Source organism: Anomaloglossus baeobatrachus, chromosome 5 (assembly GCF_048569485.1).
Source record: "Anomaloglossus baeobatrachus isolate aAnoBae1 chromosome 5, aAnoBae1.hap1, whole genome shotgun sequence".
Classification (NCBI taxonomy): domain Eukaryota; kingdom Metazoa; phylum Chordata; class Amphibia; order Anura; family Aromobatidae; genus Anomaloglossus; species Anomaloglossus baeobatrachus.
The window spans coordinates 72064239-72083593 of NC_134357.1; the positions used below are offsets into that span (position 1 = coordinate 72064239).

At 47.2% G+C, this 19355-nt stretch overlaps 1 protein-coding gene across 1 annotated transcript in view; it reads right to left on the reverse strand.

Annotated features, from left to right (window-relative positions):
- Positions 1 to 19355, reverse strand: part of BTRC (beta-transducin repeat containing E3 ubiquitin protein ligase) — a 353763-nt gene that overhangs the window by 38471 nt on the left and 295937 nt on the right. Inside the window, exon 9 of the mRNA XM_075352305.1 lies at positions 4853 to 5102. Coding sequence (XP_075208420.1) covers positions 4853 to 5102 — 250 coding nt within the window. The remainder of the gene's footprint in view (positions 1 to 4852; positions 5103 to 19355) is intronic.

Genomic DNA, 19355 nt, shown 5'->3' on the forward strand with positions numbered 1-19355 from the left:
AGCGGTGCAACCATCGTTCTGGCTAAAACTGTCAGTCATTAGGAGCGCACCACCTCCACAGCAAGTAGAAAGCCAGGAGAGCAGCATAATGTAGAAACAGAGACAATGATTCCTAAAGACAGAGACCCTGATTCCAGCGATGTGTCACTTACTGAGCTTTTTGCTATAATTTTTATAAAATCAACGTTTTCTCTACTGTAGATCTAGCAGTTATACAGAGCACATTAATATGCTGGACTACCTGCAACAGGCCAAGTAGTCCTGTAAGGCCTAGGACATACGGCAAAAAAAACGGTGTGAGTGGAATGCAATAAAAAAATCGCATTCCACTTGGACCAATATTACTCTACTAGAAGGTGGCCCGATTCTACGCATCAGGTATTCTAGAATTTACGTATTGTGTAGTTAATGTATGATTTTATATATATATATGTATATATATATATATATAGATGTTGTTGTGTGTAGTTACCAAGTGTTTGTGTAGGGGCTGTAAATGTTCTCGGTGTTGTCTGGGTGTGGCGGGGGGGTGAGAGCGGTGTTGTTTGTGTTGCGTTGTTTGTAGAGCGCTGTGTGCCTGTAGCGTTGTGTGTGTGTGTTGCGCGGTTTGTGTGGGGTGTGTGTGTGTTTTGGGGGGAGGTATGTTTTGTGCAGTGTGTGTGTTGTGCGGTATGTGCGTATATTTGTGTGTGCCGCGGTGTTTGTGTGTTGGGTGTTGTGTGTGTGCGGCGTTGTCTGTGTGTGTGGGTGTCTGTGTAGGGCAGTGTTTGTGGTTCCCAGTGTGTGTGTGGTGTGTTGTGCAGTGCGTGTGTGGCAGTGTGTGTGTGTGTGTGTGTTTTGGGGGGTGGTGTGCACCCCACATCGTGCTCCATCCCCCATGCTGCGCACTCCCCATTGTGCTCCATCCCCCATGCTGCGCACTCCCTATTGTGCTCCATCCCCCATGCTGCGCACTCCCCATTGTGCTCCATCCCCCATGTTGCGCATTCCCCATCGTGCTCCATCCCCCATGCTGCGCACTCCCAAACGTGCTCCATCCCCCATGCTGCGCACTCCCCATCGTGCTCTATTCCCCATGCTGCGCACTCCCTATCGTGCTCCATCCCCCATGCTGCGCACACCCCATCGTGCTCCATCCACTATGCTGCGCACTCCCCATCGTGCTCCATCCCCCATGCTGCGCACTCCCCATCGTGCTCTATCCCCCATGCTGCGCACTCCCCATCGTGCTCTATCCCCCATGCTGCGCACTCCCGATTGTGCTCCAGAGTCACACATCAGACAGTATACACGCACACATCTGATCGCATACACTCACACACACACCCCACTTCTCCCTGTGCTCACTGGTGGGCGGTCCCAGCAGCTGTGCTGCACGCCGTGCTCCTCTGCCGACACTCACAGATCCGATCGCATACACTCACACACACACACTCACACATCAGAGCACACTCACACACATCCGATCGCATACACGCACACACATCAGAATACACTCACACACATCCGATCGCATACACGCACACACTGACGATATCGCACAGCGCTCACACAATCACAACATCCGGAGATACCACATGCTTCCGGCCATGTGATCCTCCGGCAGGTTCTGGAAGATCACTGCACGCACAGGATCGCCGCCGAGAATCAAGCGATATCAAGGGATGTTGTGAGTGTGTGGATGCGATCTGATGTGTGTGTGAGGTGTGTGTGAGAGTGTGATCTGATGTGTGTGTGTCTGTTTTTATGTGTGTGCGTGTGTTCCGCCGCTGCAGGACCTTGATGCGCTCACCTGGGAGCTGGTGAACGCTGGTAACTAGGCTACAATATTATATGGTTACCAGCGTACCCCGCCCCCGCTCGCACGGGAGCCCACACCAGCGTACGCTGATGTGGGCTCCTGGGGGTACAGCACTCACCTGGGAGTCGGTTCGGGGAATGCGTGCGGGGCCAGAGCGAGCGTGCAATGCGTGAGGGGGGCGGGGCATGGCCGAGTTGCCAATACAGGCAGGGGGCCGGGGCGAGAGGCCAATCCGTGCGAGGGGGCGGAGCGGAGGCGAGGCGAGCGGCCAATCCGTGCGGGGGGGGGGCAGGGCCATGGCGAGCCCAGCGGCCAATCCGCTGTTTGTCACCGTAAGGACACAATTTTGGAGCAAGACAGACAGACAGACAGACAGACAGACAGACAGAATAAGGCAATTATATATATAGAAGGGCCGCTCCCATGAGCGATTATTTTCTCAGCCCTAATTGAACTGAGAAAACAGTTACAGCATGCTGCGGGTGCAATGCAACCCTGTTTCACTCGCACCCACACAAGTCTATGTTGTGAGAGAAATATCGCATTGCACTTGCGTTACACCGGTGTAATGCGAGTGCAGTGTGAAAATCGCAATAGAGAAGAGAGGAAGATAAATCCCTCCCTCCCCTCCGCAGCTGTGGTCTGACTGCACGATAGGACCACAGTCGCATGACCATCGCATGACACTCGAGCGTGAGCCGAGAGTAATGCGAGGACTCGCACATAACCCCGTGTGGCCTCAGCTTAATGATAATCTACTGCTGATTAAACAGTGATTTTATCAAAACTACACTAAGCAGCTCAGTCAGTGACACATCGCTGGAATCAGTAAAAACGAAAATAAGCTCCATCGCAAAAAAGTTAAACTATAGGTTCTTAATTACAGAGAGGATTTTTAATAACAAGTAAATTGCTAAATTGGAAAAGAGTTACATGCACTTTGCAATTTTAACCATTAGGCATGTTGAGACAACTCCTTTAAAAATAGCCAGTCCCCCCCCCCCCCACGAAAAAAAAAATCTGGAACGAGCAGGCGGCATCCATTTTAGGAAGTATAATTGCGTCTGTCTCCTGTAGTGATGAGACTGGTGTAGCTGAATACTGAGGAATAAATGTGCCTGGTTGTACACTGGTTGTTCGCTTGGTACTTTATCGCAGTAGACCTGTAATGGTGACCAGGATGGAGAGCTCAATCTTCTACATTAAAAGCATAATTGTTGTTTTAATTTTTATTTCATAAATCTACAGTACACATGAAAATAAGCAACTTTGTAGTATATGCGCTTCTTTCTCTGCGAGAATTGATCAGTCACAATTAGTGATGAGCGGGCACTACAATGCTCAGGTGCATGTACTCAAAAGTTAATGCTTGGATGGGTGGAACTTGTGTACCGAGTATAATGGAAGTCAATGGGAAACTCAGAGCATTTTTTTCAGAAGATTTCCTGAAAAAACGCTTGCATTTCCCATTGACTTCCATTATACTCGGTACTCTATTCGAGCTCATCCGAGCATCCAGCTGCTATTAATGAGCACCGAGCACCTGAGCATGGTAGTGCTCGCTCATCACTAATTCCTATCCAAAATCTCAACTCTGAGGGAAAAATCTGTACTCAGTGAAGACTTTCCCACTCACTGAGCCCGCCCACTTTCTCAGCTCCGCCTACTAAATTTGAGTGGTCATGCCCAGTCACTTCTGGTCCCAGATACTGCAAGTATGCTGAATTTCCCATTACTGAGATAGGAGATGGCAGTTGGTGATGATGAGATTCCTCCCGTCATCATAGAATCTAATCAGCACCAACTGCCATCTCCTATTTCAGTAATGGAAAAGTCGACATACTTGCATCAGGGACTGGAAGCGACCGGGCGTGACCGCCTGAAGATAGTAGGCGGAGCGGAGAAAGTAGGCGGGATCAGCTGGAGTTAGTGGGCAGAAGTGGTGATAGTGGGCGCAACTCTGACCCCCAGACACCCACAACGTTATAAAGAACTCCATGTCTACGTGTACTTAAAAATTAATTTATTCGAAAAGAAAACGCATGCCACCTAAGCTGGTGAGGCCCACCCTATCTCCGCTCTCGCCCACTAACTCCGGCCGATCCCGCTCACGGTCTCCATTCTACCCACTATCTCCGTGCAGTCACTTCTGGTCCCCGATACTACACAGTATGCCAATAATGTCTTCACTGAATACTGATTTTACCGCAGAATTGAGAATTCTGATGATGACTGATCAGTTCTGGCAGAGAAAGAAGCAGATTTGTCTGATAAGATATATTACAAAGTGGTTATTTTCATGTGTACTATTCATTTATGAAATAAAAATTAAAACGATGGTTATGCTTTAAAGCGCACCAATCACCAGGATTTTTCTATATAACCTAAAGCCAGTGCTATACTGGCGCTATCAGGCTGATTCTATACATACCTGTAGTTGTCAGCTAAGATGTATAGGTTTTGAAACTCAAGTAAGTAAGGTTTGTAAAATAAGCAGCTTTTTGAATGGCAACAGCTGCCGATCAGCTGATAGATGGGGTGAGTTATGATAGTGATTCCTGCCCCCCTGCCTGTCCGTCCTCCCCCTAACTGTTTTTTATGCTAATTCTATTATAGAAGCATTTTACTAAATGGCTAGAAGGGCCTGTGCTGATGTCACACCCATGTGACCAGAATGAAGCCCCACCCCTTCTGGTCACAGGGGTATGACATCAGCATAGGCCCTTCTAGCCACTTAGTAAAACGCTTCTATAATAGAATTAGCATAAATAACAGATAGGGCGAGGACAGGCAGGCAGGGGGGAGGGAATCCCTATGAATACCCACACAACCTATCAGCTGATCGGCAGCTGCTGCCATTAAAAAAACTGCTGATTTTACAAACTTTACTTGCTTGTGTTTCAAAACCTATACATCCTAACTGACAACTAAAAGGTATGTATAGAATCAGCCTAACAGTGTCAGTATAGCACTGGCTTTAGGTTATATAGGAAAGTCATGGACATTGGTACGCTTTAAGGTATTATTTCCTTCCCGAAAAAATGTGCTCACCTTTATAGTCCTGTCCCCAGATGCAGAGACTATGTACTTATCGTCAAAGTCCACCACATTTACAGCCGCTCTGTGTCCCACAAGGACCCTCCGTAGTGTGATGTCCGTGGCAGAGGCCATGTCCCACACAGCGATGGAGCGATCTTTGGAGCAGGTGACCATCATGCCATTATTGAAACGTAAATGCAGCACGGCCTCGCAGTGGTGAATCAGCGTATTCAGCATCTCCCCCGTGTTCACATCCCAAACCCTGCAATGAAAACAGTCACGTGAGAGCGGAGATAAAATAAAAGCCGCGCTTCGGAACGCTTAAATATTTCATGTAATGGAGTAAAGTAGCAGACAGCACAAATCTGCAGTTTATCAATTTTCTCCAAGCTTGAAATAATCCGTTGTTAAACCCCCGATCCTCCAGCCGCTATGAAGATTGACTCTGTAACCCTGTGAAGAGCCGCAGATATAATATATTACAGGAAAAGTACGCGAATATCGGGACAATTTCTGATATATGAAGAAAAACGGATTATTCACCGCGCGGCTTATTGCTTTTGTGTCACTTATTTAAAATTTAGTAGAAAGACGCATTTCACATTCAAGGAGAAAGCGGATTATTATGGACTAATGCTTGTTATGCTGACTAGACATTTCTCAACCATCACAGCGGAGAATGCAATGAACATAAAGCGGCGGCATTATATTACAGCTTAACCACTGTAAGCCATACGGATGGAGGCAATGATTTGCTCCCTTCCCATATGTTAATATAGAAAAAAAACAAAACAACGATATGTTAATGACAGCAATCGGTCTAAGGGGGGCAACTAACGACACTACACAAAATATAAACACAACACTTTTGTTTTTCCTCCCATTTTTCATGAGCTGAACTCAAAGGGGCACTTTGCACACTACGGCAGCGCAGGTGCGATGTCGGTGGAGTCAAATCGAAAGTGACGCACATCCGGCGTCGTTGTCGACATCGGAGTATGTGAATCCTTTTTACTACGATTAACGAGTGCAAAAGCGTCAAAATCGTATGATTGGTGTAGCGTCGGTTATTTCCATAATTTCGGAAGGACCGATGTTACGATGTTGTTCCTCGTTCCTGCGGCAGCACATATCGCTGTGTGTGAAGCCGCAGGAGCGCGGAACATCTCCTTACCTGCGTCCCGGCTGCAATGAGGAAGGAAGGAGGTGGGCGGGATGTTTACGTCTCACTCATCTCCGCCCCTCCGCTCCTATTGGCTGCCTGCCGTGTGACGCCACACGACCCGTCCCCTTAGGAGGGAGGCGGGTCGCCGGCCAGAGCGACGTCGCAGGGCAGGTGAGTGCATGTGAAGGTGCCGTAGCGATAATTTTCGCTACGGCAGCTGTCACAAGATATCGCATCTGCGAGGAGTATCGCGCTCGGCATCACAGCAATCGGCTTGCGATGTCGTAGTGTGCAAAGTACCCCTTAGATCTAAAGACTTTTTCTATCTACACAAAATGCCTTATTCTCTCAAATAGTGTTCACAAATTTGTCTAAATCTGCATTAGTGAGCTCTTCTCCTTCGCGGAGATAATCCATGCACCTCACAGGTGCGGCATATCAAGATGCTAATTAGACAGCATGGTTATTGCACAGGTGTAATGCAGCCAAACGAGAACAAGTCCTGCACTGCCTGCCCTCAATTTACCTTTTGGTTCAGTGGCTCACGTGCTGATGGTTATCATGTGGCGCTGGTTTCAGGCGCAGCGTGCTGGTCGGTAGCAGACAGCTAGGGGATCCAACAGCAGGGAGACGAAAAATCGACCGCAAACAGCTGCTATGCCAAACAATTTCTTTTATTTAGACGATTTTCTCCATAGGTGCAGGTAAAAATACGGGAGGTGGCTTGGATGCGAGTCCCTCCACAGGACGACGGCCGTTTCGTCTGTAAGTCAGACTTCTACGGGTCCACTTTTATGCCCAGTACCTCAGTGTCCTTTTTTAAGTTGCATTCCTCGAAAAAGGAAGCCGCATCCATCCTCCCCGCCTGTACACCTGGAACGTCAACAGAACTTGCGCTTTCATTGTCCATCAGTTCCATCGTGGCTACCGCACATGTGATAATATACACAGTCTTTTGTGAACCTTGGTAATGAGCCTGGCAACAGCGTGCAAAAGAGACTCCAGGAAAAGATCCAAGTATAATGCAGCCAAACGAGAACAAGTCCTGCACTGCCTGCCCTCAATTTACCTTTTGGTTCAGTGGCTCACGTGCTGATGGTTATCATGTGGCGCTGGTTTCAGGCGCAGCGTGCTGGTCGGTAGCAGACAGCTAGGGGATCCAACAGCAGGGAGACGAAAAATCGACCGCAAACAGCTGCTATGCCAAACAATTTCTTTTATTTAGACGATTTTCTCCATAGGTGCAGGTAAAAATGCGGGAGGTGGCTTGGATGCGAGTCCCTCCACAGGACGACGGCCGTTTCGTCTGTAAGTCAGACTTCTACGGGTCCACAGTTATTGCACAGGTGTGCCTTAGGCTGGCCACAGTAAAAGGACACTCTAAAATGAGGCGTTTTATCACACAGCACAATGCCACAGATATCACAAGTTTTGAGGGCATGTTCAATCGGCATGCTGACTGCAGGAATGTCCGTTCCCCATTAATTGTATGTTCATTTCTTTACCATAAGTCGTCTCCAAAAGGTGTTTCAGAGAATTTGGCAGAACATCCAACTGACCTCACAATTACAGACCACGTGTAACCACAGCAGCCCAGACCTACACATCCAGCATCTTCACCCCCAAGATCGTCTGACACCGGCCATGCGAATACCTGCTGCAACAATCGGTCTACATATGAATTTCGGCACAAACTGTCAGAAGCCGTCTCAGGGAAGCTCCTCTGCTGCTCGTCGTCCTCATCAAGGTCTCCACCTGACTGCAGTTCATTGTCGTAACAGACTTTAGTGGGCAAATGCTCACATTTAATGGCGTCTGGCAAGTTGGAGAGGTGTTCTCTTCATGGATGAATCCCAGATTTCACTGTACGGGGCAGATGGCAGACTGTGTGTATCACGTTGTGTGGATGAGTGGTTTGGTGATATCAACGTTGTAAATAGAGTGGCCCATGGTGCGAAGGGTTTATGTTATAGAGAATGGACACAGGTGCATTTGATTGATGCTATTTTGAAGATACTGTGATAAGATCTTGAGGCCATTGTTGTGCCATTCAACCACCACCATCACCTCATGTTGCAGCTGATAATGCACAATTCCATGTTGCAAGGATCTGTGCACAATTCCTGGAAGAAACAACCCAGTTTTTGCATGGCCAGCATAGTCATCGACCATATCCCCCATTGAGCATGTTTGTGAGGCTCTGGATCGGCGTATATGACAGCGTGTTCAAGTTCCTGCCAATATCCAGTATCTCCACATAGCCATTGAAAAGGAGGGGATCAACGATCCACAGGCCACAATCACAACCTGATCAACTCTATATGAAGGAGATGCGTTGCAGGGTTCACACCAGATACTGACTGATTTTCTACACCCCCCCTTCCCCGATCCCCCCAATACTGTAAAACTGAACATTTTAGAGTGTCCTTTCATTGTGGCCAGCCTAAGGGTACAGTCTCACTAAACGATGTACCGGCAATTCCGACCACAATACGACCTGGTCAGGATCGCTGGTACGTCGCTACAGGGTCGCTAGTGAGCTGTCAAACAGACAGATCTTCCCAACGACCAGCCACCAGCGACTCCTGTAACGATGCTGCGCTTGGTAACCAGAATAAATATTGGGTAACTAAGCAAAGCGCTTTGCTTGGTTACACGATATTTACCCTGGTTACCAGCATACACCGCTTACAGGCTGCCATTGCTGTCTCCATGTATACGTAGCTAGGGTACACATCGGGTTACTAAGCAAAGCGCTTTGCTTAGTTACCCGATATTTATCCTGGTTACCAGCGAACGCTGCTTACACAGTCGGTGCTCGTTGGGCTCACGCTGTCAAACAAGCCGATATGTGCTGCACAGCGGGAGACCAACAAGCAAAAAATGAACCAGAACAGTGTGTAACGATCAGCGATTTCACAGCAGGGGCCAGGTCGCTGCTTAGTGTCACACACAGCGAGATCGCTGATGAGGTCACTGGTACGTCACAAAAACTGTGACTCAGCAGCGATCTCGCTAGTGTTGTCGCTATGTGAGAAGTACCCCTAAGGCACACCTGTGTAATAATCATGCTGTCTAATCTGTACTTTGATATGGCACACCTGTGAGGTGGAAGGAATATCTCGACAAAGGAGAAGTGCTCACTAATACAGATTTACACAAATGTCTAAATATTTGAGTGAAAAAGGCTTTTTATGTACATAGAAAAAGTCTTAGATTTTAAAGTTCAGATCATGAAAAATGGGAGCAAAACCAAGTGTTGCATTTATATTTTTCTTCAGTATATATCACCCACATGGATCTTTTATCTGCTTTAAAAAAAAAACCAAAAACAATCATAATATAATATTTAGTACTGTAGAAAATATACTGCAGAGTAAGAATCATTTAAAAAAAGTGTTAATTTTTATCAATTAAAAGCAAATGAACAAAAGAGGAATCTTAAATCAGTATTTAGTGTGACTGTACTTTGTCTTCAAAGGGGCATCAATTCTTCTCAGTACACTTGTATACAGTTTTTGAAGAAATCAGCAGGAAGGATGCTCTAAACATCTTGGATAACTAACCACAGATCTTCTGTGTCTGAGGCTTGTGCAAATCTGTATCTTAATGTAATCCCAGAGTCTCGTTGATGCTGAGATCGGGACTCTGTGGGGACCGAATCATCACTTCCAAAACTCCTTATACTTATTTTTACTAAAGGTAGTTCTTAAAGATATTGGCTGATTGTTTGAGATCATTGTCCTACAACATAATATATTTGGAGCCAGACGCCTCCATGACGGTAATGCCACCCTGCACACATCTGAAGTCACTCTCCTAAGCCTTTTAAGGTTTGGGCTCGGGTGGCTGCATACCGCCTGAGTCTCCAGGTAATTTGGAGCATGCCAGCTACGAAGGGTTTGGACTGAGACTGCCTTCTGACAAATGTTTTAACCGATTGGGGAGGATGGCAGTCCCATTCTTTGCCTATGGTTTGGGTAAACAGACAGGTATGCTTTCAATCTACATCATATGTGGAGTAACTGTGTAAAAACTTTTAGATCTTTGGCCCCGATTTTGAATCATATCAGATTTGCGTTTCCATTTGCTACCAGAGATTTATATAAAAATGTAAAGGTATTTGGACTTTACTAATAAGACAGCCCATGGGGGGATATGCACATCATAAATAATGCTGTTCAAGGTCCCCATGTAAAAGCCACAGCATGGAGTCATTGATGAACTGTGGCTCCCACTTTGGAAGGTCACCCTGTCAATGTATGTAAGTTGATACACTCGGCACTTCTGGGGGTGGTGCTCAAGTAGGGTCCAAAACAGTCTCAAGTAAATGTAGAAACTTGGCTCTCAAGATCAATGTGAATAATCTTCTTTTACTGTGAAGAACTTGTAGGACCAGCACAAGCACAGACATTTCGGTCAAAGACCTTCATCAGTGTGCTTGCTGGGGGTCCTCAGAAGGTAAAGCAACTTGGCAACCGGCGTAGCCAGGTATGATGCGGCATCCACCGCTGTCTATGTGGACACCGCATCATACCTGGCTACGCCGTTTGCTAAGTTGCTATACTTTCTGAGAACCCCCTGCACGCACACTGATGAAGGTCTTTGACCGAAACGTCTGTGCTTGTGCTGGTCCTACAAGTTCTTCACAATAAAAGATTATTATTCACATTGATCTTGAGTGCCAAGTGTCTACATCTGCTCCGTCAATGTATGACATGGACAAGAAAAGACAGTAGGAGCTGATCTGCTAGCAGTACATGGGAGTGGCTGCTACACATTGAATGCACACTGCATCACTTCTCAAAAGTTTACAACCAGCCTCCGCCGCTGAAAACAAGGGGTGCAAGGGTTTGACCCCTACTTGACAGATACTCATGGCCAACCCTAAGGGGTACTTTGCACACTATGACATCGCTAGCCGATGGTAGCGATGCCGAGTACGATAGTCGCAGCTGTGATATCTTGTGATAGCTGCCGTAGCGAACATTATCGCTACGGCAGCTTCACATGCACTTACCTGCCCTGCGACGCCGCTCTGGCCGGCGACCCGCCTCCTACCTAAGGGGGCGGGTCGTGCGGCGTCACAGCGACGTCACATGGCAGGCGGCCAATAGAAGCGGAGGGGTGGAGATGAGCGGGACGTAAACATCCCACCCACCTCCTTCCTTCCTAACTGCAGGCAGGACGCAGGTAAGGAGATGTTCCTCGCTCCTCTGCTTCATACACAGCGATGTGTGCTGCCGGAGGAACGAGGAACAACATCGTACCTGTCGCTGCAGCAAAATTATGGAAATGACCGACACTACACAGATCACCGATTTTCGACGCTTTTGCGATCGTTTATCGGTGCTTCTAGGCTTTACACGTTGCGACGTCGTTACTGGCGCCGGATGTGCGTCACTTTCAATTTGACCCCGACGAGATCGCAGTAGCGATGTCGCAACGTGCAAAGTACCCCTAAGACTAGCTCACTGATCCCATACCAACCAATCACCTCCTTTAACATCTAGAAATCCAAATGGCAACACGCTGCTGGTTTCGGGGAAGGATAAATCTATATTTTATAAGTAAGCTTTTGACAGACTTTTCTTAACTTTCCTCTAAACAAAAGTTGATGGAGGCAAATAAAACAAAGTGTCCAATGTTCTGATATTCACCTGAATCTTATATATGGTAACATTTGAAGAGAGAAGAAAGGTCAACTAGAAAGAAATAAAAACAATTTATCTTTTCCTTGTGGCCTTTTTTGAACTGCAAAATGAATAGGACAATCGTGTTCACATCTGGCCTTCTCCGCAGTTTACAGAACATTGGAAAGGTAGGACGATTCACGCCATCCACTTACTCCGACAAGGAGCAGCCGGGATAAGGCGCTGTTCATATAACGTTTGTGAAATTAATGAAAAAATCGGATAGGTACAACTGTGTATGTGGTGGGGGCCCAAAAGCAAGAAACACAATATAAACAATAGCCTAAAAAAGGAAATAATGCAAGACAAGTCCATAGATGCACAATATGCACGGTGAGGTTAGGGAAGAAAAGTCTAGGAAAATCTGCCTCTCTGGATGTGAATGGGGGATTCGATTTTTACAGACAAAGGCCTTGTCTGCAGATATTTCATAGAAAGGTGTGAACCTGCATGGCTACATGGAACTATGAAAACCATCAAGTAAAGTTGGCTTTCTATTTTGCTTTAAAACCCCCTAGAGCATATATGTCAAATCTGTCCCACAGGCTGATATATTAGGCCCGCAATGCCAGGCGGTTATCATTCTGTATGGAGGAGTACGTGGGGCCCATTATTCTGTATGGAGGAGTACGTGGGGCCCATTATTCTGTATGGAGGAGTATGTGGGGCCCATTATTCTGTATGGAGGGCTATGTGGGGCCCATTATTCTGTATGGAGGAGTACGTGGGGCCCATTATTCTGTATGGAAGAGTACGTGGGGCCCATTATTCTGTATGGAGGACTATGTGGGGTCCATTATTCTGTATGGAGGAGTATGTGGGGTCCATTATTCTGTATGGAGGACTATGTGGGGTCCATTATTCTGTATGGAGGGCTATGTGGGGCCGATTATTCTGTATGGAGGGCTATGTGGAGCAGATTATTCTGTATGGAGGGCTATGTGGGGTCCATTATTCTGTATGGAGGGCTATGTGGAGCAGATTATTCTGTATGGAGGGCTATGTGGGGCCCATTATTCTGTATGGAGGACTATGTGGGGTCCATTATTCTGTATGGAGGACTATATGGGGTCCATTATTCTGTATGGAGGACTATGTGGGGCCCATTATTCTGTATGGAGGGCTATGTGGGGCCCATTATTCTGTATGGAGGGCTATGTGGGGCCCATTATTCTGTATGGAGGACTATGTGGGGTCCATTATTCTGTGTGGAGGACTATGTGGTGCCCATTATTCTGTATGGAGGACTATGTGGGGTCCATTATTCTGTATGGAGGACTATATGGGGCCCATTATTCTGTATGGAGGGCTATGTGGAGCAGATTATTCTGTATGGAGGGCTATGTGGGGCCCATTATTCTGTATGGAGGACTATGTGGGGCCCATTATTCTGTATGGAGGACTATGTGGGGCCCATTTTTCTGTATGGAGAACTATGTGGGGCCCATTATTCTGTATGGAGGGCTATGTGGGGCCCATTATTCTGTATGGAGGGCTATGTGGGGCCCTTTATTCTGTATGGAGGGCTATGTGGGGCCCATTATTCTGTATGGAGGGCTATGTGGGGCCCATTATTCTGTATGGAGGACTATGTGGGGTCCATTATTCTGTATGGAGGACTATATGGGGCCCATTATTCTGTATGGAGGACTATGTGGGGTCCATTATTCTGTATGGAGGAGCATGCGGGGCCCATTATTCTGTATGGAGGACTATGCGGGGCCCATTATTCTGTATGGAGGAGTATGTGGGGTCCATTATTCTGTATGGAGGACTATGTGGGGTCCATTATTCTGTATGGAGGAGCATGCGGGGCCCATTATTCTGTATGGAGGACTATGCGGGGCCCATTATTCTGTATGGAGGACTATGTGGACCAGATTATTCTGTATGGAGGGCTATGTGGGGCCCATTATTCTGTATGGAGGAGTATGTGGGGTCCATTATACTGTATGGAGGACTATGTGGGGCCCATTATTCTGTATGGAGGACTATATGGGGCCCATTATTCTGTATAGAGGGCTATGTGGAGCAGATTATTCTGTATGGAGGGCTATGTGGGGCCCATTATTCTGTATGGAGGACTATGTGGGGTCCATTATTCTGTATGGAGGACTATGTGGGGCCCATTATTCTGCATGGAGGACTATGTGGAGCAGATTATTCTGTATGGAGGGCTATGTGGGGTCCATTATTCTGTATGGAGGACTATGTGGGGTCCATTATTCTGTATGGAGGACTATATGGGGCCCATTATTCTGTATGGAGGGCTATGTGGAGCAGATTATTCTGTATGGAGGACTATGTGGGGCCCATTATTCTGTATGGAGGGCTATGTGGGGTCCATTATTCTGTATGGAGGACTATGTGGGGTCCATTATTCTGTATGGAGGGCTATGTGGGGCCCATTATTCTGTATGGAGGACTATGTGGGGCCCATTATTCTGTATGGAGAACTATGTGGGGCCCATTATTCTGTATGGAGGGCTATGTGGGGCCCATTATTCTGTATGGAGGGCTATGTGGGGCCCTTTATTCTGTATGGAGGGCTATGTGGGGCCCATTATTCTGTATGGAGGGCTATGTGGGGCCCATTATTCTGTATGGAGGACTATGTGGGGCCCTTTATTCTGTATGGAGAACTATGTGGAGCCCATTATTCTGTATGGAGGGCTATGTGGGGTCCATTATTCTGTATGGAGGACTATGTGGGGTCCATTATTCTGTATGGAGGACTATATGGGGCCCATTATTCTGTATGGAGGGCTATGTGGAGCAGATTATTCTGTATGGAGGACTATGTGGGGCCCATTATTCTGTATGGAGGACTATGTGGGGCCCATTATTCTGTATGGAGGAGTATGTGGGGTCCATTATTCTGTATGGAGGACTATGTGGGGTCCATTATTCTGTATGGAGGAGCATGCGGGGCCCATTATTCTGTATGGAGGACTATGCGGGGCCCATTATTCTGTATGGAGGACTATGTGGAGCAGATTATTCTGTATGGAGGGCTATGTGGGGCCCATTATTCTGTATGGAGGAGTATGTGGGGTCCATTATTCTGTATGGAGGACTATGTGGGGCCCATTATTCTGTATGGAGGACTATATGGGGCCCATTATTCTGTATAGAGGGCTATGTGGAGCAGATTATTCTGTATGGAGGGCTATGTGGGGCCCATTATTCTGTATGGAGGGCTATGTGGGGCCCATTATTCTGTATGGAGGGCTATGTGGGGCCCTTTATTCTGTATGGAGGGCTATGTGGGGCCCATTATTCTGTATGGAGGGCTATGTGGGGCCCATTATTCTGTATGGAGGACTATGTGGGGCCCTTTATTCTGTATGGAGAACTATGTGGAGCCCATTATTCTGTATGGAGGGCTATGTGGGGTCCATTATTCTGTATGGAGGACTATGTGGGGTCCATTATTCTGTATGGAGGACTATATGGGGCCCATTATTCTGTATGGAGGGCTATGTGGAGCAGATTATTCTGTATGGAGGACTATGTGGGGCCCATTATTCTGTATGGAGGACTATGTGGGGCCCATTATTCTGTATGGAGGAGTATGTGGGGTCCATTATTCTGTATGGAGGACTATGTGGGGTCCATTATTCTGTATGGAGGAGCATGCGGGGCCCATTATTCTGTATGGAGGACTATGCGGGGCCCATTATTCTGTATGGAGGACTATGTGGAGCAGATTATTCTGTATGGAGGGCTATGTGGGGCCCATTATTCTGTATGGAGGAGTATGTGGGGTCCATTATTCTGTATGGAGGACTATGTGGGGCCCATTATTCTGTATGGAGGACTATATGGGGCCCATTATTCTGTATAGAGGGCTATGTGGAGCAGATTATTCTGTATGGAGGGCTATGTGGGGCCCATTATTCTGTATGGAGGACTATGTGGGGTCCATTATTCTGTATGGAGGACTATGTGGGGCCCATTATTCTGCATGGAGGACTATGTGGAGCAGATTATTCTGTATGGAGGGCTATGTGGGGTCCATTATTCTGTATGGAGGACTATGTGGGGTCCATTATTCTGTATGGAGGACTATATGGGGCCCATTATTCTGTATGGAGGGCTATGTGGAGCAGATTATTCTGTATGGAGGACTATGTGGGGCCCATTATTCTGTATGGAGGACTATGTGGGGCCCATTATTCTGTATGGAGAACTATGTGGGGCCCATTATTCTGTATGGAGGGCTATGTGGGGCCCATTATTCTGTATGGAGGGCTATGTGGGGCCCTTTATTCTGTATGGAGGGCTATGTGGGGCCCATTATTCTGTATGGAGGGCTATGTGGGGCCCATTATTCTGTATGGAGGACTATGTGGGGCCCTTTATTCTGTATGGAGAACTATGTGGAGCCCATTATTCTGTATGGAGGGCTATGTGGGGTCCATTATTCTGTATGGAGGACTATGTGGGGTCCATTATTCTGTATGGAGGACTATATGGGGCCCATTATTCTGTATGGAGGACTATGTGGAGCAGATTATTCTGTATGGAGGACTATGTGGGGCCCATTATTCTGTATGGAGGACTATGTGGGGCCCATTATTCTGTATGGAGGACTATGTGGGGCCCATTATTCTGTATGGAAAACTATGTGGGGCCCATTATTCTGTATGGAGGGCTATGTGGGGCCCATTATTCTGTATGGAGGACTATGTGGGGTCCATTATTCTGTATGGAGGACTATGTGGGGACCATTATTCTGCATGGAGGACTATGTGGAGCAGATTATTCTGTATGGAGGGCTATGTGGGGTCCATTATTCTGTATGGAGGACTATGTGGGGTCCATTATTCTGTATGGAGGACTATATGGGGCCCATTATTCTGTATGGAGGACTATGTGGGGTCCATTATTCTGTATGGAGGACTATGTGGGGCCCATTATTCTGTATGGAGGACTATGTGGGGCCCATTATTCTGTATGGAGGACTATGTGGGGCCCATTATTCTGTATGGAGAACTATGTGGGGCCCATTATTCTGTATGGAGGGCTATGTGGGGCCCATTATTCTGTATGGAGGGCTATGTGGGGCCCTTTATTCTGTATGGAGGGCTATGTGGGGCCCATTATTCTGTATGGAGGACTATGTGGGGCCCTTTATTCTGTATGGAGGGCTATGTGGGGCCCATTATTCTGTATGGAGGACTATGTGGGGCCCATTATTCTGTATGGAGGGCTATGTGGGGCCCATTATTCTGTATGGAGGGCTATGTGGGGCCCATTATTCTGTATGGAGGACTATGTGGGGCCCATTATTCTGTATGGAAGGCTATGTGGGGCCCATTATTCTGTATGGAGGACTATGTGGGGTCCATTATTCTGTATGGAGGGCTATGTGGGGCCCATTATTCTGTATGGAGGACTATGTGGGGCCCATTATTCTGTATGGAGGGCTATGTGGGGCCCATTATTCTGTATGGAGGGCTATGTGGGGCCCATTATTCTGTATGGAGGACTATGTGGGGCCCATTATTCTGTATGGAAGGCTATGTGGGGCCCATTATTCTGTATGGAGGACTATGTGGGGCCCATTATTCTGTATGGAGGGCTATGTGGGGCACATTATTCTGTATGGAGGAGCATGCGGGGCCCATTATTCTGTATGGAGAACTATGCGGGGCCCATTATTCTGTATGGAGGACTATGTGGAGCAGATTATTCTGTATGGAGGACTATGTGGGGCCCATTATTCTGTATGGAGGAGTATGTGGGGTCCATTATTCTGTATGGAGGACTATGTGGGGTCCATTATTCTGTATGGAGGAGCATGCGGGCCCCATTATTCTGTATGGAGGACTATGCGGGGCCCATTATTCTGTATGGAGGACTATGTGGAGCAGATTATTCTGTATGGAGGGCTATGTGGGGCCCATTATTCTGTATGGAGGAGTATGTGGGGTCCATTATTCTGTATGGAGGACTATGTGGGGCCCATTATTCTGTATGGAGGACTATATGGGGCCCATTATTCTGTATAGAGGGCTATGTGGAGCAGATTATTCTGTATGGAGGGCTAAGTGGGGCCCATTATTCTGTATGGAGGACTATGTGGGGCCCATTATTCTGCATGGAGGACTATGTGGAGCAGATTATTCTGTATGGAGGGCTATGTGGGGCCCATTATTCTGTATGGAGGACTATGTGGGGCCCATTATTCTGTATGGAGGACTATGTGGGGCCCATTATTCTGCATGGAGGACTATGTGGAGCAGATTATTCTGTATGGAGGGCTATGTGGGGCCCATTATTCTGTATGGAGGACTATGTGGGGCCCATTATTCTGTATGGAGGAGCATGCGGGGCCCATTATTCTGTATGGAGGACTATGTGGAGCAGATTATTCTGTATGGAGGGCTATGTGGGGCCCATTATTCTGTATGGAGGACTATATGGGGCCCATTATTCTGTATGGAGGACTATGTGGGGCCCATTATTCTGTATAGAGGGCTATGTGGGGCCCATTATTCTGTATGGAGGAGCATGCGGGGTCCATTATTCTGTATGGAGGACTATGTGGAGCAGATTATTCTGTATGGAGGGCTATGTGGGGCCGATTATTCTGTATGGAGGGCTATGTGGGGCCCATTATTCTGTATGGAGGACTATGTGGGGTCCATTATTCTGTATGGAGGAGTATGTGGGGTCCATTATTCTGTATGGAGGACTATGTGGGGTCCATTATTCTGTATGGAGGAGTATGTGGGGTCCATTATTCTGTATGGAGGACTATGTGGGGTCCATTATTCTGTATGGAGGGCTATGTGGGGCCGATTATTCTGTATGGAGGGCTATGTGGAGCAGATTATTCTGTATGGAGGGCTATGTGGGGCCCATTATTCTGTATGGAGGACTATGTGGGGTCCATTATTCTGTATGGAGGACTATGTGGTGCCCATTATTCTGTATGGAGGACTATGTGGGGTCCATTATTCTGTATGGAGGAGTATGTGGGGTCCATTATTCTGTATGGAGGAGTATGTGGGGTCCATTATTCTGTATGGAGGACTATGTGGGGTCCATTATTCTGTATGGAGGACTATGTGGGGCCCATTATTCTGTATGGAGAACTATGTGGGGCCCATTATTCTGTATGGAGGGCTATGTGGAGCAGATTATTCTGTATGGAGGGCTATGTGGGGCCCATTATTCTGTATGGAGGACTATGTGGTGCCCATTATTCTGTATGGAGGACTATGTGGGGTCCATTATTCTGTATGGAGGACTATGTGGTGCCCATTATTCTGTATGGAGGGCTATGTGGGGTCCATTATTCTGTATGGAGGACTATGTGGGGTCCATTATTCTGTATGGAGGACTATATGGGGCCCATTATTCTGTATGGAGGACTATGTGGGGTCCATTATTCTGTATGGAGGACTATGTGGGGTCCATTATTCTGTATGGAGGACTATATGGGGCCCATTATTCTGTATGGAGGGCTATGTGGAGCAGATTATTCTGTATGGAGGGCTATGTGGGGCCCATTATTCTGTATGGAGGACTATGTGGGGCCCATTATTCTGTATGGAGGACTATGTGGGGCCCATTATTCTGCATGGAGAACTATGTGGGGTCCATTATTCTGTATGGAGGACTATGTGGGGAACATTATTCTGCA